Here is a 19,083-nt window from a genome sequence, read left to right as displayed (position 1 = left end):
CGTTTGAGGTTTTCCCTGGGTTTTCCGAAGAGTTTCCAGACGAATGTCGGCACATTTCCCCCTGAAATCGGCCTAGGACGCATACTAACCCCCCTGTCTCCCACTCCTTCCTGCTGTCCTCTCACCATCTGTCCACGTCTGTACGCCGCTCATAGCCACAGTTGCTTCGCGGCCCTAACACGGAATTAAAAAAAAGAGCTAAGGTACCGTTTCGACACTAAAGGACAGCCGTTCCTTGATCGGATCATCACGTGCGATGAAAGGTGGGTGCGCCATTTCACTCCTGAATCTAAACGCGCATTAAACCAGTGCAAGCATCCGTGCTCGCCATCTCCCAAGAAGTTCCGAAGCACCCCGTCTGCGGGTAAGGCCATGGTTTTCTGGGACTAGGCTGGCGTTGTTCATGTTGATTTTGTGCCCAGTGGTAGCACCATCAATAGTGCATATTACTGCCAGTTTCTCAGGGATGTGCATAAGGCGCTGAAGCAAAATCCGCCGGGCCTCATCACCAAAGGAGTCCTCCTCCTACAAGACAACGCGCGCAGACATACCGTGCATCTCACGACACGCACCTTACAGGAACTTGGCTGGGAGTTGCTGCCACATCCCCCTTACAGTCCAGACCTCCCCCCAGATATTTCCATCCCTTCGGGCCGCTGAAGGGGCTCTTTGGGGGCCGCCACTTCAGCTGCGACGACGAGGTCAAGAATGCGGTCCGATCATGGCTGCTACGCACCGGTAAGGATTTCTACGCTGCTGGCATCCGAGCCCTCGTGAGACGCTGGGACAAGTACATTAGTGCAGCTGGAGATTACGTTGAAAAAATAAAACTAATTTCTCGCCTGTAAGTTCATTTTACTTTTGCGAAAAATGAAAAGTCCCGCTTTGACTTGAACACCCCTCGTACATTGTTTATTCAGTGTGTGACTGACTTTGCCCTGCAGAAAATTCGGCGTGGAAAACACACTATTCGGTAAGCCCACCACACGTGATCCAAGTACAGCTCAACGATTACAACACGAACTGGGTCAACGCTGTTGCATGTTGGCAGAGACGAGATCACTGGTGGTCTTGCGCCGTACGTACGTAGTCCAAGTGGAGCACTTTTGCGCTGTGGCATGAAGTTCCAGAACTTGGAAGAGAAGATAAGAAGCACAAAGGATTGTGTGGAGTTATAAAGAATTGTAATTTATCACTCTGTTGTAGATTAGAAAAATATTTATATTTTTGTGATTTATTTATTTAATGTTTATATTAGATGACAAATATAGTGCAACCATTTTCTTACGAACATTATAAATTATTATCAAGTATGTGCAATCCCAGAAATGTAAGTTCATATCACTACTTATATGATGATTTGTATTAAAAACAAAACCGAGAGAATAAGCATTTACGAAACAGAGGTCATGTTCTTAGCCGCTAGCTGTCCAGATTCTTACCGCGACAGTTACGGTTGTGTCTCCTAGCGTTACTATCTGAAAATGCCCACTAACAGGAGCAGAAGAGGAATAAAAAAGAAAAAAAATAAGTATTTGTACAAGGACGCACCATTTCAGGTTCCCCAAAGTGCATTCTACAGCAGAACAGGGACGGCGTCAAGCACAAACGACCAAGTAAACAGCACAGGTCCACGTGTAGGTCTGGCAGAAAGCGGTGACAGCAATCCGACGGCACCCGATATGAAGTCATTAACAACAAGTAATCTCACATGGAATCCGACAAGTCTACCCGTGAATCAGATCGGTTGCGTACCGATTTCTTTTCAAGTGAATAACAATGTTATTCAAGAGTCCGTCACGCGCGAGGACGGTCCCTGCGCCGCAGAGCCTGTGGAGAGCCTCGACATCAACATGGAAGATAATTTGCCTTCTTCAGAGGACAGCTTGAGTAACTTTGACAGCTGTGCCACTGAATCGAACACAGAGCCCCAAATCGGTGATCCTGAAACCACAGCACTCAGCCACAACATGGATAAGATCACCGAAGCAGAAGTACTTGCTGAAGCTTTCCGTGAATATGGGGAAGATACCCTGCCAAATTCATCAACCCAAAAAGGTAGAGGTAATTTGCATGGTCATGGCATTTACTGTGAGCCATGTACTAACATGGTCCGCTGTTGACGACCTCCTGAAGCTTATCAACTCACTTTATGATTCCTCAAGCGATGTGCTACCAGGCAGAAAATATCTCCTTCGGAAGCTCTGGCTTCCAAGGGCCGATAAGTATGCCAGTCACCACTATTATTGTCGGTATTACAAGTGGTTGCTTGAAGATACCGAAAACTAATATGCTGCACGTGCAACTCGTCGAGGCAACAGTCAGACTTCGGAAGCTGCACAACGAGGGTGACGTGACATGGTCTGACCTCTCGCTTACTTAAAACAGGGACGGAAGTCCGGTTATAAATCATCTGAGGTGTCCATGTGGCCCATTCAGCTTCTCGTGAACGAACTGCCACCTGAACAACGATTCCAGAATTGCATGCTTGCATAACTTTGGCTTGGCAAATCTCGTCCCAGTATGTTGTTATTCCTTGAAAAGCTTGTCGACGAAATCAACTCTATGGAGCCACTGACCTGGCGTGTTTCCGATTAGGTACTTTCTTCGAAAGTCATTGTTGCATGCTCCTGTGTGGACACCCCGGCGCGTGCTGCAGTTCAAAATCACACCGCCTCATGCGTCGAAGATGAGCTTTAACTTGCGGAAACAAAACAAAAACAAATGTATCGGGTGACTCTGGAACTGTACTTATCTTCGGTTGCATTTTCTGTTTCCTTTTAATATTTTTCCAGGACGCGAGAGGCGATACTGTGCTCTTTCTCCCTCTCACATTGGGGGTGAAAGAAAGACGCGTCCTCTAAGAAGCGCAATGAACAAAATAAAGAAAAAAATGGCGTTCCTTCACGAATTTTTTGCGGGCGATCTATCGAACGGATTTTTGTTCTGAAAGCGGCTACGATATCAGGTGACCGAAAGGAACAGATGTTCTCATTGGGACAACTTTGTAGCTTTTATAATTAAAAAGTTAATTAATGAAAGTTAATTAAGACATTGCCTTTGGACTTTGCTAATGCCCTCCTAGGGAGCGCCCTTTAGCATATGCTATATTGCAATTCATTTCATCTTGGAAAAAGTGTTATATATATTTTTTAAAAATCTGTTCACACTTAGCGTGGACACCCTGTATATATGCAGGAAAAAAATCCATTAAATACACAAGTAGATGATACTAGACGTGTTTGTTATTCAAAATTACAGATTAAGATGGCTTCTATCGCTGCACGCAGTGAAACAGATACTCATGGAACGATGCGACAACACCAGAGGACATGTGTTTCGCCGTGTTTGCGGCTCGTCAGCTCTGGGTAGCTACGCATCGTTCGGAATTGGCACACCAGGGGTCAGTCAGCGAGCGATCTACACCTGGGAGGGTGACTGAGCACTCGTCAATGCCACAGTGCAAGCCAGTGAATTATAATGCAGGAAAAAAGCCATTAAATACAGAAGTAGATGATACTAGACGTGTTTGTTATTCAAAATTACAGATTAAGATGGCTTCTATGGCTGCACGTAGAGAAACAGATACTCATGGAACGATGCGACAGCACCAGAGGACACGTCTTTCGCCGTGTTTGCGGCTCGTCAGCTCTGGACATTGAAGGCAGTGGGCTGGAGAATGAGCTGGCGGCTTACGTCAGGGGAATCGTCACCTACTTTCCTGCGACAGATCAGAGATTGTTCCAAATCAAGAAGGCGCAATACGAAGACACTTCGTGTCAGATGCTGTCGAATTACCTTCAACAAGGCTGGCCAGACAAAGCACTTGTTGACTCGAGCTGTAAGAACTACTGGCAAGAGAGGTTTAACCTTTCTCTCGACGACGGACTCCTCATGAAAGGGTACCGAATTCTTATCCCCGTCGCCATGAGAAGAGATATACTCGATAAGATCCATGAAGGGCATGCTGGGGTCACAAAGTGCAGGGAAAGAGCCAGGCAGACGGTTTGGTGGCCTGGAGTTTCTAAGGACATCGAGGATGGTGTTCGAAGATGTCCGCGCTGTGTCCAGGAGTCTAGCAATAGGCATGAGCCGTTGATGCCTTCGCCGTTCCCAGAGCGCCCATGGCAGAAGGTAGCGGTCGATCTTTTCTACCTTAGTGGCAGGTGGTTCCTGCTGGTAACAGATTATATTCAAGATATCCGGAACTGGCTCCTTTGACCAACTTAACAAGTTCAGCGGTCATCGATCACCTGAAATCCATAATTGCCATGCACGGAACGCAAGAAGTACTCATCAGCGACAATGGACCACAATTTCGGAGACTTGTGGGCAGTGACTTTGCTACATTCGCGAAAGAGTGGTCATTTGAACACATGACTTCTAGTCCACGTTTTCCACAAAGCAACGGCTTCGTCGAAGCCGCTGTCTGTGTCATAAAGCTCAGTCTCAAAAAGTCGGACGATGCGTATAAAGCTCTTCAGAGCTACCGCGCTACACCATTAGGAAATGGTTTCAGTCCGGCTGAGCTACTTATGGGTCGCCGTCTTCGCACGTCGCTTCCTACCGCCGCGTCGCTGTTAAGTCCAAAGACACCAAATCGGAATCAGTTGCGTCAATGGGAAGAGCGTCGCATTGAAATGCAAAAAAGAAACTATGACCAGCGACATGGTGTGCGAACCTTGCCACCCCTACGGCAAGGCGAGAGGGTATGGATAACGGACACCCGATCAAGTGGCGTGGTTCAGGCACCAGCAGCAGCGCCTCGGTCCTACAACATTCAGATGGACGATGGTGTACTCCGTAGGAACAGATATCACTTGATACCTGTACCGTCACCGTCCTCTGATTGCCCCCAAAAAGGTCCTTCTGCAGACACGTTAGCAGCTCCCACGTCCGACTCTCGTCCCCAGTAACTCGGAGGAGGAACAGGCCCTGGGCCTGAGCTTGCTGTCTCCGCTAGGTCGTCGTCTGGGGAAGTTTCACAAGCTGGTTCGTCTGACAGTTCCGGCCACCAACCGGGAGACCACCCCCCACATAACCCAACAGGAATGACTACTCGCAGCGGCAGAGTGGTGAAGCCAGTGAAAAGACTTCAAGTTGGATTTGAATGAGTGTGTTTGTGTGGCTGGGACAGGTTTGTTAGCTGAGTGCATTAAAGGGGGGAGATGTGCTATAACGACGAAGAGGCTCTGCGAGCCTCGTGATAAGTAAAATATCTCGCGCGCCCAGTTCGGGTAGCCATTGTATCGTTCTACAATAAACGTGTACTGACCTACAGACCCTTACTTGCACAGCAAACACGGCGAAACACGTGTCCTCTGGTGCTGTCGCATCGTTCCATGAGTATCTGTTTCTCTACGTGCAGCCATAGAAGCCATCTTAATCTGTAAGTTTGAATTTCAAACACGTCTAGCATCATTTACTTATTTTTTTAATGGCTTTTCCCCCTCTTTATATATATATATATATATGTATATGGGTACTCATGGAACGATGCGGCAGCACCAGAGGACACGTGATTCGCCGTGTTTGCGGCTCGTCAGCTCTGGGTAGTAGTTGCGCATCGTTCGGAATTGGCAAACCAGGGGTCGCTCAGCGAGCGATATGTAGCGGCATCGCCATCATCATCCCCCGCGCACCAATGATCAAGGCGCGCGGTTAATAAAACTCGACTGCATGGCCAGCTCGGGCCGTTGTTCGGCTAGCCGGTCTTCCCTCATTTCTGTGTACTGTCTTGTGCCTCTAGCACTACATTGGTGACCCGGACGTTTGAACAATCCCAACCTTCTCCGACGATGTCTCAAGGCGACAACGCGTCGCCATCATCACCCCGCGTGACCGCTGTCGCCGTCAAACTACTTCCATTCTGGGACCGTAATCCAGCCATTTGGTTTGCCCAAGCCGAAGCGCAGTTCCATCTGTCCGGCATCACTTTCCAGACCACCCGGTTCTACAACGTCATCTCGGCTCTGTCTCCAACCGCCGCCGAAGAGGTGCACGATCTCATCACCTCCTCACCACCCGAGAACCCGTATGACCGACTTAAGACAGCCTTGCTCAAACGCACTTCCACATCTGACCGCGAGCGCCTCAGGTAGTTGTTATCCGCACAAGAGCTCGGCGATAGGCGTCCAACGCAGCTTATACGTCGGATGAAGCAGCTTTTGGGAGACGATGTTTCCGCAGCCGGTGACCAATTCCAGCACCAACTTTTCATGCAACACCTGCCAACTAACGTCCAAATGGTTCTGGCCACCGCGTCGAACCTACCCCTGGACGAGCTTGCTTCCCTTGCTGACGCGGTTATGGAGGTCGCCTCACCCAACCAAGTCAGCGTTCTTGAGCGACCTACGGCTTTAGAGAACGCCACTCCTGCGCCACAGGCCGACCATCGTCCCCCCCTTTCTCCACCCGACATTCAGGTGATGGCACATCAGATCAGCCACCTCACGCAGCTTGTCGCGTCACTTGTCACCCGCCCGCGATCCCCAAGTTCGCGCCGCCCTCGACACCGCAGAGGCCCCCCGTCGGAACGCCGATCGCGCTCTCGGTCGGACAATTCAGGTGGCCTCTGCTGGTACCACCGTCGCTTTGGTGCGAACGACAATCATTGCCTGCTTCCTTGTACCTGGACGGGAAACCCGCCGGCCCCCCACTAATGGCGGCAAGTGGACCCGGCCTATTAGAGATTTTCCTCTGCCCACTTGGGTGACCAAGCTGCGCCAGTTCTTGGGCTTCATACATTTCTATCGGCGCTTTATCCCATCCTGTGCCTCCAAGCTCCGCCCTCTCGAAGCCCTGCTTACTACCAAGCGCGGCAGATCTCCTTCTCATTTACTCTGGACACAAGAAGCTACTGCTGCATTTGAGACCATCAAGCAGGAAATTGCATCCGTGTCGGTTCTGTTCCACCCACACCACGACGCCCCAACCTCGCTCATGGTGGACGCGTCCAGCGTAGCCGTTGGCGACGTTCTTCAACCACACGTGTCCGGAGCCTGGCGACCGCTGGCTTCTTTTCCTCATTATAATTCACTGGCTTGCGCTGTGGCATTGAGAAGTGCTCAGTCACCCTCCCATGTGTATATCGCTCGCTGAGCGACCCCTGGTTTGCCAATTCCAAACGATGCGCAGCTACCCAGAGCTGACGAGCCGCAAACACGGCGAAACACGTGTCCCCTGTGTCCGCCTTCTTTGGGACTGGAGAGGTCGTCCGTTTCAGTGTGTTCTAAAACTCTCTTCTCGGTGACGTTAGTGGGGTTTCAGTGCGCCAAGCGGCGACTGTTGTCGTGTCCGGTGCGGGAATTTTCCTAGTGGTGTGTCATCGGGGTCATTGCATCGTTCATAGAATTGTCTTGGTCGGGTGATGCATACGAAGATCCATTTTGTGAAGTTTAGCAATAGTTTGCTGTTTGCTCGAGTACTCAGGAGGAGGATGGCCTGTGACGTGTATAGCCCTCTAGAGGGGCTTATATTTGAACTGTTATGACCTGCAAAAAACATTTCACCAAGTGAACTGTGGGTATGAGGAGGCTGATTGAGTCTTTTTATTTTGTGCTTAAACTGCGAACAGTTGAAAGGGTGCCCAAGTCTTCGTTTATGAGAAATTTGAACTTATAAATAAGGAAGGACTCCCGCTGTTCATTTGACCTGTCTGATTGGAATCCAGATTCAAGAATAAAAACCGATACATCCTCAATAGAGTGACCAGGTTGCTGGAAATGGCATGAAACAGACAGAGTGGGTTTCTTAGCTACGTCATAGGTATAGTATTAAATCGGATTCTGAATGAGGTTTTCGTCTGTCCGATATATTGTGCATTCCAGGTATTACATTGAATGGCGTAAATGACAGTACCGGAGTTGCAATCAGAATCCCTGCGTATAATTGCATTGAAGCGTGAATTAGTGCTTTCGACTGTGTTGCATGTCTGCATTAATTTGCAGACCTGACATCTTCTGCCATTACAAGGTTTGCAGCCTGTTGTTTGACCTGTTGGTTTGTTAACTTTAGCGCTTAGTAGTCTGCCCTGAAGATCGCGATTGCGGCGGTATATTATGCGGGGTGGCTCTGGGAAGATAGACTGTGCGCGTTCAGATTGCAAGAGTATGGGATGATGGTGCTTTAGAATGGCGTTCACGTTAGGAGCGTTTCCCTGGAACGTAACAATGAGATTTGTAGAGTTGGACACCTGTACTGTTTCGTTTCGGTTGCGAAGGGCCTGGCGGTTGGATTGCTTTGCGCGGGAAAGTGCGTCTCGAATTAACTGAGGAGGATATTTGCGGCTTACGAGCGTATTTTCGAGTTCATTAAGATGCTCATCTAACTTGCGATCGTCTGAACAAATTCTACGATATCGAATTGCTAGGCTATACGGTATGGAAAGTTTAGTGTGTCTTGGGTGGCAACACTGAAACGAGAGGTATTGCTGGGAGTCCGTAGGTTTGCGGAATAGATCGGTTGAGACTTTGTCGTTTTCAATTACGACATCTATATCCAAAAAGGTAAGTATGGGTGAATTTTATGCTTGCATGTACCGAGTTAAAGTCATTGATGAACTCCAAAAAGTCGTCCTCGGAGTGGGGTCAAATTACGAATATGTCGTCTAGAAATCGTTTATAAAGTACTGGTTGTTTTTCACGGCCGGCTCGGAATGCCTCCTCCAGGGATACTATGAAGCTATTTGCATAGTTTTGAGCCATTTTTGTTCCCATGGCAGTGCCACTGATTTGAATGTGGTGTTTGTTGTCGAAGTCAAAATTGTTATTGGTAAGATGATGATGATGATGATTGTATTTTAATGGCGCGAAAGCGACAAAGGCCATAAGCGCCAAGACTGTGGTAATGAATGACTTTAAAAAAAACGATTTTCGAAACGGAAACTGGAACTGCCTATAGTACCCTTAAAGGGACCGAAAAGTGAAAAATAACCCCCATATTTTTACCCACTATCGTGCACAACGTCGTTGGTTGATAACACACAGAAAGCATTACTTCTCAATTCGGCATATTTTTTACGTATAAATATTTTGAAGATTGTCAGAACATGGACGGTGCTGCCAGCGAACGGCGAAAAAGAGCAACTTGGGTTTCGGGTCCAGGGCTCCCAGGGATTGGTCAACCCTTACCACGTGAGAGTTAATATTGTAGAGAACAAAGTTGACGCACATTATCTTACAGTTAAACGCCATTTTAAAAATGACACTCACTTCCATAGTTTATACGTTAATAAAGCAGTCAGCTACTTCGCCGCTACGAGATACGATCCGCCGCGCCATCTGCAAGGCCATCTGTGTTATCACGTTTATTGTTTACGTCGTGGGTGGTTATGTTGGTCGCGCGATGCAGGAAGTATAAGTGAATGACATGTTCGTGGCTGTTGTGTCAATTATTCGAGAGACCTACATATGCCTGGTGTAGTTTTGGTGTTCGGGGATGCAAATATCATGTTCGTTCACCATCGGCGGCGGGCGTTTTCTACCACGAGATTCAAAAGGAGAGTGCTCGAAAACGAACGTGGTTCGAAACACTCGGTTATTAGATGTAGCAGTCGTGTCGTGTGTGCTGAGCTCATTTTGCTGCCGATGACTACGAATATCCCGTAGAAGGCGAATTGCGAAGACTTAACGAAGCACACTCAGTGCTCACCCCATTCATGCTCAGTACCCAGTGATTTTGGTTCACCGAGGTGACGAGTTCAACACAGCGTCTTAGGTATGTACAGGCGCCACACATGTATAAATTATAATATAGCGATGACGTATTCCATTTAACCTATGTTATCCTACTTGTCCCGTACTCAACATTGTCAACATCAACAAATCTAATTTTAGGGGCCTTCCAGTGTTGAAAGTGGCGCAAAACTGCTTCGTGTGTGTGATCCAGGCACTCAAGTTGACATGACACAAATATCTGAAAGCAGGTATGCAAAGTCCACAGATGGGAGCACTAGATTTGTTACGTGTTGCAGACTTTGTGACATTTTTTTTAGTGTTTGGACAGGTGCAGAACATTAGGATGACGTCAACAATAGGAGAAGAAACCGATGAGTATTACTAGCTTGTTTGATGGGAACAAGAATACTTCCTGTTCACTTGTAGTTATGACTTTATGACTAAAGGAACGCTAATTAATTTCCTAGAGATGCATCCTCTACACTTGATTTCCCAATGAAACGGCGAACGTTCATTGTCGTTGAAGCCCCACTACTGGAATTGTTCAATGTGTGTCAGAGCTGTAGTGAGCCATGCAAGGTTGCCACATCATATTCGTCCTAAATTTGCAGGGTTCCCCTATCTCGGACGCAACTGTCATTTCTCTTTATTGCTCTTCCGATTCTACCTTCTCAGAGATTAGTGTGGTTCACAATACACTGCATGGGCACTGCCTTTGTCTACTCATGCTTTCGGTTGCTTCTTCTGGTGAATACATCTTCACTTGAGTTTGCAGCCATCACACTGTCTACTGTGTTTGCCCCTCATCTATATTGATGTGCTATAACGGTATAGCACATCAACATGCCGACAACCTACCAACTACCACCAAACAACCTTGCCTAGTCCTGCTTTTGGATAGAAACTACACGATGTTCCATGACTTGAAAACCCGAGACGAGGTAGGGACCATAACAGACAAATGCAAACACGGTCTCAAACTCAGCTGACAGGTTTATTGCACAACAATATTTAAATAGACACTAGGTGGGAGAGTGGGGGTAAGCTAATAAGTTCTTCAAAGCGGGAGACAAGGTCAAAGAAGCTTTGCTGACACAGTTCCCATAACTGAGGATACAAAGGGTTTCTCGAAGGAGCCTTCTATGAAGGTGAGCCTCCCTGGCCAGCACCATTGTTCGATTCCATAAGGGTTCACTGTTGTTTCACAGTGTTGTTCACAGTCCTTACCTCGTCTCGGGCTTTCAAGTCATGGATCGTCACCACCAGCTCGTTTGCTACCTAACTTTCCTTTCGTTACACGATGTGGTAACATCCACATATATAAAGTTTTAGTCGACGGATATTTGCTGTTTTTGTACAACCTTCATTGTACATTTCTTTTGTCTCACTTAGCATGCCTGAAGAAATGTTGTCATCTTCATCAAGATGACAGGTCATTGTTTGATCTGCAGCATTATTGTTCCTGTAATCTTTTCACCAACAGAGAATAAAAAAATGTGAACAAGTGGTAAAATATAACTAGTTTGTTAAATTCAAAAGCAAAAGACAAAACTGTTTATACGCATCTTGTTTATTTTGTTGCAGGTTTTACAACTCTATCAAGTACGTCAAAACATCAGAGGGCAGAAAGTCCTATTCTGTTTCCTAAATCCTAATGAGAGCCTACTGGAATTCGTTCGGGCCTTACAAGAACTGTACAAGAGAGCAGATCCCACCGCTCCAGAGGAACGACGGGTGACACGGGCAATCCGACAATGCCACCCGCGCTTCCGGCCCTATCTCCGAGCCCAGCGCTTCAATAGTCTAGAAGCGTTGGCCCAGGAGGCTCGTACTATACAAGGCGACCTCCTGGCAGAAGCCGAGTATCGGCCCCCGCCACCACCCGAAGAGGTCTTGGAACCGCGTTGCGCGTGGTCTGCGGGTGTGGCCCCGGTTGAGCACTCACCTGCGGTGAGTCTGGATGACAGCTACCGTAACCCTTACATTGCGGAGTCATCCCACCGGCAACTTGACCCCTTTCGTTATCAACGAAGGGTGACCCTGGCAGGACTGCATCCTGCTAGACCTAGCGCGACCCGAAGCTTCGGGGAGCAGCGCACGGGAGACCAAGAACAGCGGTGCCTTCCGCGACAAGAGCGCAGAACTGTGATAACGGAAGACCGACCTTGATAACTGTATCTGAGGGCACCCAACAGAGGGTACCGCCCCGTGTGTTGAGTTGATAAAAGGCTGCGCACTTTGCAATAAACGTTTTTTTGGTTGTCACCTGCTTTACTGTGTGCGTGTCGTCTCCCTGATGCTCCGCTACCCACGCAAGACTACAACAACTGGCGACGAAGACATTCGGATTCAATTACCTCCAGGTAGGCGAGCACCGCACATCCATTGCTCAATTCAGGCAGTTAAAAGCAAGTAAATAGCAGCGGAGAAAGATGTCGGCCAGGGTAGGAAGATTGCTCGAGTTTGACCAGTCTCACGACAACTTTAACTCCTACATGGAACGATTTGAGCATTATGTGACAGCAAATGATATTTCAGAAGACAAAAAGAAAGCAACGTTCCTCACAGTGATAGGTGCAAAGACATATGAAGTCCTAAAGAACTTAGTCGTTCCGGACGTGCCAGGGAATAAATCCTACCGGGAGCTAAAAGGCCTCTTGGAAGAGCACTATAGTCCAAAACCGTCTATAATTGCAGAACGCTGCAAGTTTAATCGACGTTGCCAGGAAGCGCATGAGAGCGTTGAAGACTTCACATTAGCCCTAAAAGAACTCGCCAGAAAGTGTGAGTTCGATTCGTTTCTGAACGACGCATTGCGTGACAGATTAGTTGCCGGCTTGAAGTGCGAAGAAACGCAAAGAGCACTTTTTGCCATGGACGACTTAACGTTTGAAAAGGCTTGTAAGACGGCACGAGATAAGGAACAGGCAGCAAAACAGACCAGCCAAATGCACCAGCGATTCCCGCCAGACGTGAACATGGTTAGATTAGATAGCACGAAGACAGCGAACGCACAGCGCCAGAGAAAAACTGGTAAAGCACAAAAGTGTTATCGATGCGGTAAATTCCACGACCCAAATCAGTGTTGGTACAAGGAATATCGCTGTTCGTCATGCTCAAAAGTTGGACACTTGAAGAAAATGTGTCGGTGCAGCAACAATCGGCGGAGAAATGTGAAAAAGGTCGATTGTGTAGAAGAAAGCGTTGAAACCGAGTCAAGTGATGACGCCTTCATGGTATATTCTGTGACCGCTAAAGCTAAGGGATATAGTGTCATCGTCTCAATCGAGGGACAGCCTGTTTCCATGATAGTAGATACAGGAGCATCTGTATCGATTATGCCAAAGCAACTCTACGAAGAGAGATTCAAAAAGCTGCCGTGCCAGCAAACTGAAGTAGTACTGCGAACCTACGCAGGGGGCAAACTGACAGTCGTCGGAAAGCTTCAGGTCAACGTGCAGTACGAAGGACAGAGCAAAATACTCCCTATCGTTGTCGTTGACGACTGCGGCGAAGACCTCCCATTGCTTCTTGGAAGGGATTGGCTGCAAACACTAAAACTCAACTGGAATGGGTTTCTTCACTACGCATCAAAAGACCCTGCAGTCATCGAGTTGCAAACACTTAAAGACAAATACAGCAGTGTATTTCGTATGTCGCCCGGCGTAGTTCGTAACTTCGAGGCACAGGTCGTGGTCAAAGAAGCTTCGCGACCAGTGTTCTGTAAAGCCAGGGCAGTTCCATTTGCGCTGCGCGAGCAAGTCATGAAGGAGCTTGATTCTTTAGAAAAGGAAGGGATCCTGAAGCGTGTATCTCACAGTGAGTGGGCCACACCACTTGTTTGTGTGCCGAAGAAGGACGGGCAAGGCCTTCGATTATGTGGCGATTACAAAATCACCATAAACCCGGTATTGAAGACGGACCATTACCCGTTGCCACATCCCGAGGAACTATTCGCCAAACTTGTAGGAGGCAACGTGTTTTGCGTGCTGGACCTCGCAGCGGCGTACCAACAAGTAAAGCTGAGTCCGGCGTCGAAGAAACTACTGACTGTCAACACTCCTCTAGGCCTGTTCGAATACCAACGGCTTCCGTTTGGGATATCCAGCGCGCCAGCGATTTTTCAGGCCCTCATGGACCAAGTACTAAAAGACGTTCCGAAAGTCGGATGCTATATTGATGACGTGATCATCGCAGGGAAGGACTTGGTCGATTGCAAGAAGACGCTGGAAGAAGTGCTACTGAAACTTCAGGAACACGGTCTAACGATAAAGGAAAAAAAGTGTCAGTTCTTCCGGTCGTCTGTGACGTACCTCGGGCACCAGATCACTAGCCAAGGCATCTTCCCGACAGACACGAAGACGAAGGCAATCGTCAAAGCACCGGAGCCTTGCAACAAGACAGAACTTCAGGCGTACTTGGGCCTACTAAATTTCTACGGAAGATTCCTCAGAAATGTATCTACGGTCGCGGCACCTCTCTACGAGCTCCTAAAAAAAGACCAGCTATGGAGGTGGACACCAGCGTGCAAGAGAGCTTTCGAAGACACAAAACAGCTTCTCGTGAAAAGCAAATGCCTCGTCTACTACGACGTTCGCAAACCGCTTGGACTAATTTGCGACGCGTCAGCCTACGGCGTGGGAGCCATTATTTTCCACATCATGAGCGACGGCAGCGAAAGACCAATCGCCTTTGCGTCCCGCACGTTGACAGCCTCAGAGAAGAACTACGCACAGTGCGAAAAAGAAGCACTTGCTATTATTTTTGGACTCAAACGTTTCCATCGCTACTTATATGGAAGACATTTTGTTATTTATACCGACCACCAACCGTTACTTGGAATTCTCGCGGCAAACAAGGCGATCCCAGCTTTAGCAGCGGCAAGGATACAGCGCTGGGCGCTCACGCTTTCTGCTTACTCATATGCTCTGCGATATCGTAAAGGTCAAGACATGCAAGCCGCAGACGCATTATCTCGGCTTCCCCTAGCAAGTCAAAAGTGCGACCCCCCACCAGAATGTCTAGCATTCTTCAACGTCTCCCCAATCACCGCAAAAGATATCGCGGAAGCTACGAAACGTGATAAGATCATCAGTCGTGTCGCGGACTACACGCTGAACGGATGGGCCGCATCGTTTGATGAACAGTATCGACCGTTCTTCGCACGGCGAGACGAATTGTCATTGGAGCAAGGGTGTGTTACTTGGGGGACACGTGTCGTCGTTCCCGAACAGCTTCGGCCAGCGGTTTTGGCCATACTTCACGAGGAGCACCCAGGCATTAGCCGAATGAAAATGTTGGCCAGGAACTTCGTATGGTGGCCAGGTCTCGACAGCCAAGTCGAAGAGCAAGTTCGTAAATGTCGAATCTGTCAGGCTGTTCAAGCTGGCGTGCCGACAGTTCCGCATCAGCCATGGACATACCCAGCCAGGATTTGGCAAAGGATTCATCTAGATTTCGCAACACACACTTCGGTCAACCTTTTAGTTGTCATCGACTCGTATTCAAAATGGGTCGAGGTTTTTAGCATGAAGTCGACCACTACCACAGCAACAATTGCAAGGCTACGGAAGCTTTTCTCAGCCTACGGCTATCCTGAAGAAATTGTAAGTGATAATGGACCACAATTTACCTCGCAAGAGTTTCAAGCATACATGCAAACTCACGGGGTGAAACACACCAAGACGCCACCATACCACCCGTCATCTAACGGTGCCGCGGAGCGCCTGGTACAGACGACAAAGAAGACACTACGAAAGCAAGTCCTTCAGGACCACAACTCTGGTCAGGTTAGACCAATCTCTGAACGTATCGACAGCTTCCTCATGGCGTACAGGAATACGCCGTCTACAGTAACTGGTAAGACACCAGCCGAACTTTTTCTAAAACGTACACCACGTACTATATTATCGCTACTTAAACCAAGCTTCCTAGATGATATGCGCAACAACCAAAGCATTGATCACCAGAAAAGTTTGCATCGCCGCAAGCCCAGATTGTTCAGTGAGGGACAACCAGTCTACGTTAAGACCGTACGAGGAGAAGGTATCGCCTGGGAAGAAGGGACAATTGTGAGTGTGGTTAGCCCTGTGACGTTTGTGGTGAACGTAAACGAACAGGACCGGTTTGTGCATAGTGATCATCTGCGATGTCGATCAGTGTTTCCAGAGACCTTTGCGAAGCATAAGGTGCCAGTGACAAGTACCAGGGCTCCGAGTCCATCTGCCCAGCAGCCGCCGGATGTAGCTGACATCCACCGTCGCGATATTCCGTCTACCCCGCCTCCGGACAAGCAGGCTGCGACCCCGGAAAAGACCCGGAACTCCTCCACTCCGCGTTCTCAGAGGTCACCCAGTGGACAGCCTGCAACGCAAGACGCTGGGAACGATCAACTTGGATTCCCCTCCACATCAGCTACGACGCCGCAACACGAGACACCAGTCATCCGCACAAGTTCCCGCGTTTCAAGACTTCCCGACCGCTACCAAGCACCAGACTTCAGAAAATGAAAAATGTATGTCAGTACATGCTCATGTATTTACTAGTTATGTTTGATGCCTCAAAAGTAAGGGGGAAGGAATGTGATAACGGAAGACCGACCTTGATAACTGTATCTGAGGGCACCCAACAGAGGGTACCGCCCCGTGTGTTGAGTTGATAAAAGGCTGCGCACTTTGCAATAAACGTTTTTTTGGTTGTCACCTGCTTTACTGTGTGCGTGTCGTCTCCCTGATGCTCCGCTACCCACGCAAGACTACAACAACTGGCTGTTGGAGTTGCTGTTGGAGTCCGCTGGCTGTTGGAGTTGCGGCAGCCCTGACCATTTTCGTCGGGACTGCCCGCGTGGCAGATGGAATTCCCGTAATTTGCAAACGGGAAACGACCGAAGCCGACGTCACTGAACGCTCGCTCAGCGACGTCGGCAGAGACCACTGGCCCTAATCATTCTAAAGCTGGCTTTGCAAGCAGCAAGATAAAAAACGGAGACGCTTTAGCTCCTTTTGCTTTTTCTGTCCGGGATAACATTCAAGATATAGAACCAAACATTGCTGTTCGAATTTTGGGTAAAGATTACATCGCCCTTATCGACACTGGAGCTACCCAAGCAGCACAATGTACTGAAAGTCGAGTGCAATAGGGGTGGACGGGTAGGTGGAAGGCCTTGAACAAACGCGTGAAACTAAAGAACTTTGATAAGACACATACCGTCCACCCCTATTGCACTTGACTTTCAGTACATTGTGCTGCTTGGGTACGCTCTCGCTTATCGGTGACTGTGTTTACGAGCACTGTCTATCTAGACTTGTGCACCTGCAGACCACGGAAGTTTCCCTACGCCTTGCTTCCGATGACGTCATTCCAGCACAGACTGCAGTAGCACTCTGGTTGTGCTTCGATGGCAGACGACGAAAGCAGCGCTTCGTCCACCTTCCTGGCCTCGCGGTGCCTATTATCCTGGGCAGGGACTTCATCATCCGGCAGAAGTTGGCGCTGGACCTGCCCAATGGAGGATACGTTTACCACGGATCGGCAGGATTTGTTCCCTTCGCCGTGGCACAGGAAAACAGTTCAGCTCAGGAAGCTGCTGCGACTTCCATTGAACAGTCTCCGTTCCCGACTGTCTTGGGGTCATTCCATGGTCCTGAGGAGGAACGCTGTCAGCTTGAACAAGTACTGCGGCAGTCTGACGGTGTCTTCACGGAGAAACCCGGTAAGTCGTCTGTGTTACAGCATAGCATAGACACGGGTAACGCTAGGCCCTGGCGTTGTAATCCGAGGCCATTGAGTGTGCATAAGCGTGCTTTGTTAGACGCTGCTCTTGATGAAATGCTCCAAACCGGTGCAGTTCAAAGGTCCCAGAGCCCTTGGGCATTTCCCGTTGTCCTGGCTCCGAAACGTGATGGTACGGCTAGGTTATGCGTCGACTACCGTCGACTTAACGCAGTAACTGTAAGGGACTCTTACCCCTTTCCGTCCATCGAGTCTATTATGTATTCCCTGGGCAACGCTACAGTGTTTTCAACGCTTGATTGTAGTAGAGGGTTTTTGCAAATCCCAGTTGCCCCGGAGGATGTCCCGAAAACAGCCTTTACCTGTCATAGGGGTTTGTTTGAGTTTGTACGGATGACTTTCGGTCTGTCTAACTCTCCCGCCAGTTTCCAACGGCTAATGGATACCGTATTGGGAGATGCGAAGTATAACTTCGCGATGGCGTACATGGATGATGTCGTAGTGTTTTCCAGAAACTTTCAGGAACACTTGGAACACCTGTAAATCGTCCTTGCAAGGAGGAAGCAGGCGGGGCTAACCATCAACCCCCGCAAGGTGCAGCTGGCATCGCCTAGGATCAGCCTCCTCGGCTTCATGGTGGACGGAGGAACCATCAGTCCTAGCGATGACAAGCTAAAGGCGATCATGGAGTATCCGGTTCCCGGTAACGTAAAAGCCTTGCAGCGTTTCTTGGGTATGGTTGGTTTGTACAGGCAATTCATTCCTAATTGCGCTGAGTTAGCGCAGCCGCTTAACCTGTTGTTGCGCAACGATACCCCCTGGCAGTGGGGAGAGGAGCACGAACGATCCTTTCGAGCTCTTTCTCACGCAATCGCTAATACGGCCAGGCTATATTTGCCGGACCTGAACAAACAGTTTGTAGTGCAAACAGATGCTAGCGATTATGGTGTTGGCGCAGTTCTCTTGCAGGAGCATGACGCTATTCTCTGTCCAGTGGCTTTTGCAAGTCGCACGCTGAATCCTGCAGAACGGAATTACTCCGTCACGGAAAAGGAATGCTTGGCGATCATCTTCGCTCTCAGGAAGTTTGATCTGTACCTGGACGGCACCACTTTCACCGTCCAGACTGACAACCAGGCACTTTCTTGGCTGCAGCGGCTCCACAACCCATCTGGACGTCTTGCCAGGTGGGCCCTGACGCTACAAGGCTACTCCTTCAACGTGGAGTACAGGCGGGGCTCGGCGAACGTGGTAGCAGACGCGCTTTCCCGTGCGCCTCTACCGGAGGGGGGAGAGGAAGGCACCGAGGCGCCTTCCCAGCTCCTGGCAGCAGCACAAGTGGCACGAGACGTATCTTCGTCTTGGGGCACGGTCGTGAGCAGGGAGCAGCTCCTAGACGCTCAGACAGCGGACGGCCTTTGTCAGCGGGTGTCTCAATGGGTAGCTGAGCAGGACTCTGCAGGCACCGGAACGACTGACGGACGGCACGACTCATATCTGCCGGGCGAGGATGGCATCCTGTTCAGATACATACCTCAGGCGGATGACGATGACGGCTCATCCCCATTCAGAGTCGCGGTGCCACGGAAGTTGCGTAGGTCTTTCATACGTTACTTTCATGATTCGGCCTTGGCAGGTCACAGCAGTGGCAGGAAAACTTATGCAAAGTTATGTC

At 49.0% G+C, this 19,083-nt stretch overlaps 2 protein-coding genes across 2 annotated transcripts; both read left to right on the top strand.

The window, feature by feature from the left end:
• The first annotated feature begins 4,271 nt into the window (after positions 1-4,271).
• On the top strand, positions 4,272-4,916 carry LOC135389472 (uncharacterized protein K02A2.6-like). Its single transcript, XM_064619516.1, has one exon. It carries the CDS (start codon positions 4,272-4,274, stop codon positions 4,914-4,916), a length of 645 nt encoding a protein of 214 aa, XP_064475586.1.
• Positions 4,917-11,949: 7,033 nt separating this feature from the next.
• Positions 11,950-16,186, top strand: LOC135389471 (uncharacterized protein K02A2.6-like). The gene has a single exon (XM_064619515.1). The coding sequence runs from the start codon at positions 12,110-12,112 to the stop codon at positions 16,184-16,186; it is 4,077 nt and encodes a 1,358-aa protein (XP_064475585.1). The 5' UTR covers positions 11,950-12,109.
• Positions 16,187-19,083: the final 2,897 nt, after the last annotated feature.

This window comes from Ornithodoros turicata, chromosome 3 (assembly GCF_037126465.1).
Source record: "Ornithodoros turicata isolate Travis chromosome 3, ASM3712646v1, whole genome shotgun sequence".
Taxonomy (NCBI): domain Eukaryota; kingdom Metazoa; phylum Arthropoda; class Arachnida; order Ixodida; family Argasidae; genus Ornithodoros; species Ornithodoros turicata.
Note: the sequence above shows the minus strand (reverse complement) of the source record. Positions and strands in the feature narration are given on the sequence as shown.

Excerpts from the sequence above, each read along its gene's own strand:
- LOC135389471 (XM_064619515.1), top strand. The coding sequence starts at position 12,110 with ATGTCGGCCAGGGTAGGAAGATTGCTCGAGTTTGACCAGTCTCACGAC.
- LOC135389472 (XM_064619516.1), top strand. The coding sequence starts at position 4,272 with ATGCACGGAACGCAAGAAGTACTCATCAGCGACAATGGACCACAATTT.